Source organism: Penaeus monodon, chromosome 21 (genome assembly GCF_015228065.2).
Source record: "Penaeus monodon isolate SGIC_2016 chromosome 21, NSTDA_Pmon_1, whole genome shotgun sequence".
In the NCBI taxonomy this organism is placed as follows: Eukaryota; Metazoa; Arthropoda; class Malacostraca; order Decapoda; family Penaeidae; genus Penaeus; species Penaeus monodon.
The window spans coordinates 44,874,040-44,876,124 of NC_051406.1; the positions used below are offsets into that span (position 1 = coordinate 44,874,040).

At 40.3% G+C, this 2,085-nt stretch overlaps 1 protein-coding gene across 1 annotated transcript in view; it reads left to right on the top strand.

The window, feature by feature from the left end:
* The window catches only part of LOC119586528 (XK-related protein 6-like), a gene marked incomplete in the record, with an annotated part of 12,684 nt that overhangs the window by 6,497 nt on the left and 4,102 nt on the right, over positions 1–2,085 (top strand). The window contains 1 exon segment of the mRNA XM_037935282.1: positions 144–306. Within this exon segment, the coding sequence (XP_037791210.1) occupies positions 144–306 (163 nt within the window).

The window sequence follows — 2,085 nt, forward strand, 5'->3', positions numbered from 1 at the left end:
TTCCCGTTTTATCATTTTTTTATCTTTACTGATAAAGTTATTCCTGTTATATCATCTAGTCCTTAAACTTTTTAGCTGATGAGTTTCATTCCACCTTTACGAACTCATGATTTCACCCTCCCCCCTCCCCCCCTCCCCAACAGTAATCCCGATGGTGGTCGTCAACGGGTTCAGCGTCTACTGGTACTGGTTCGACGAGAAGGTGTGTGAACCGGAGGGCATGTGCTACAAGACGCCCAGGGTGTCGCCGGCCGTGTGGGCGTTCAGGATCATCTCGCATATCCTTCTGCAGGCGAATGTCCTGAGGTTTGTATGTGGCTGGGGGAGAGAGGGAGGAGGTGGGGGAGAGAGGGAGGAGGTGGGGGAGAGAGGGAGGAGGTGGGGGAGAGAGGGAGGAAGAGGAAGGGGGGTGGGGATAGGGAGAGAGAGAGGAGGTGGGGGAGGGGAAGTGGGTAAGAGGAGGGAGGAAGAGGAGGGGCGATGGGGATAGGGAAAGGGAGAGCGAGGGAGGGGGGAGGAGGGGTGGTGAGTAAGAGGGAGGGAGGAGGGAAGAAGAGGTTAATGAGGTTAACATTAAAACAAATAAATTAAGATCTCGTATGAAATAGATATTAAAACAGGGAATGTAAGAAGTAATCAAAATGAAAGGACAAGTTACCCAGTTCCGTTAGTTACTAAGTTTACGAAGCCCAGTTTTAAGGCCTTTGCAATAAAACCGCAACAGATTAGTTAGAAAGCACCCGAATTAACTATAATAGATATCACTGAATGTACATCGAGATCAGGTATTTTATTAGACTAGATATAAAACTAGTAAGATTAGGTTTACATCTGATTTCAACTGGAAAATTATTAAATACTTTGGCACTAATGTTAGAATGAGGCTGGGATGTCGGGGATACGGACATAGCATATGTTTCTTCCGGGATATCTATCGTTTACATTACAAGAAAATAGTTCTCTTGACTGGTTAATCCATTTAAACATGTATAGACAAAATCTTCACGTTGCAGAATATTAATATCTGGTTTGCTTTAAGATCCGTATATTATAGAAAGCCTCATTAGTTTGGTCCCTTCCCCACAGGTCAACAATTGTTCGTGTGACTAGCTTTTGCAATGTGAAGGAAGGAAGGGAAGTTAGCATTATATCAAGGCGGGTTAAACAAGAGAGTAATAAGTACCAGTTACGGTCACTCAGATGAACAATCCCATAATGTTTAGAAATTTTGTCTCTGATAAGCTTGATTTTTCTTTTTTTCCTCAACTATATCTAAAAATATTTAGAAATTTTGTCTCTGATAAGCTGGGTGTGTTATTTTCAGTTCAATTGCTTTTCCATCACAACTATGCCTAGAAACTTATTTTCAAATATCTCGTTTATTGTTCGTGGGAATTGGCCTTAGGTTTGGGGGAATCACTTTGTCAGGGTGTAAAATCTTATAGTGAGTTTTTTGTTAGTGTCAGTTTATTTGCTTTCAAACAACTTGTTACTTGAGCAAGTTTGTCATTTCCTGTCTGGATAAGATCTATTATATTACAGTGAGACGCATAGATTGTATTATCCGCAAATAAGATGATATTATGTAATTTGCTTGAACTGACTTTATCATTGATATATTAAAGAAATAATAATGAACCTAGAACGGTACCTCGGGGGACACCACAATTTACTTTTAAAAAGAGATGAAGTTTCATTATTACACTGAACATGCTGGCGTCTGTTTATTAGGTAAGTGGAGAACCAGTTGTGAGAATTTCCTGTTATGCTAAAGTGGATTAACTTGTCTAGCAAGATTTTGTGAATTTCGGGATCAAAAGCTTTTGATAAACACACGGCAAACTGGATCATATCAACAGCATTTAATACGTGGTTTGTGAAACACTGGAAGGTAGTTTCGTAGACATTAGAGTTCTAAAACCAAACTTGATATTTCGGAATTATCGAATGCTTATTTAAGGTCGTCATGAAGTCTGAGATACGCTGTTTTTCTATATGGGAGGAGTGATATAGGCCTATGATTGTTAGCATCCTCAGAGACATCGCCCTTGTGATTCGGGGTGATTTTTGCTGTTTTCAAAGGGG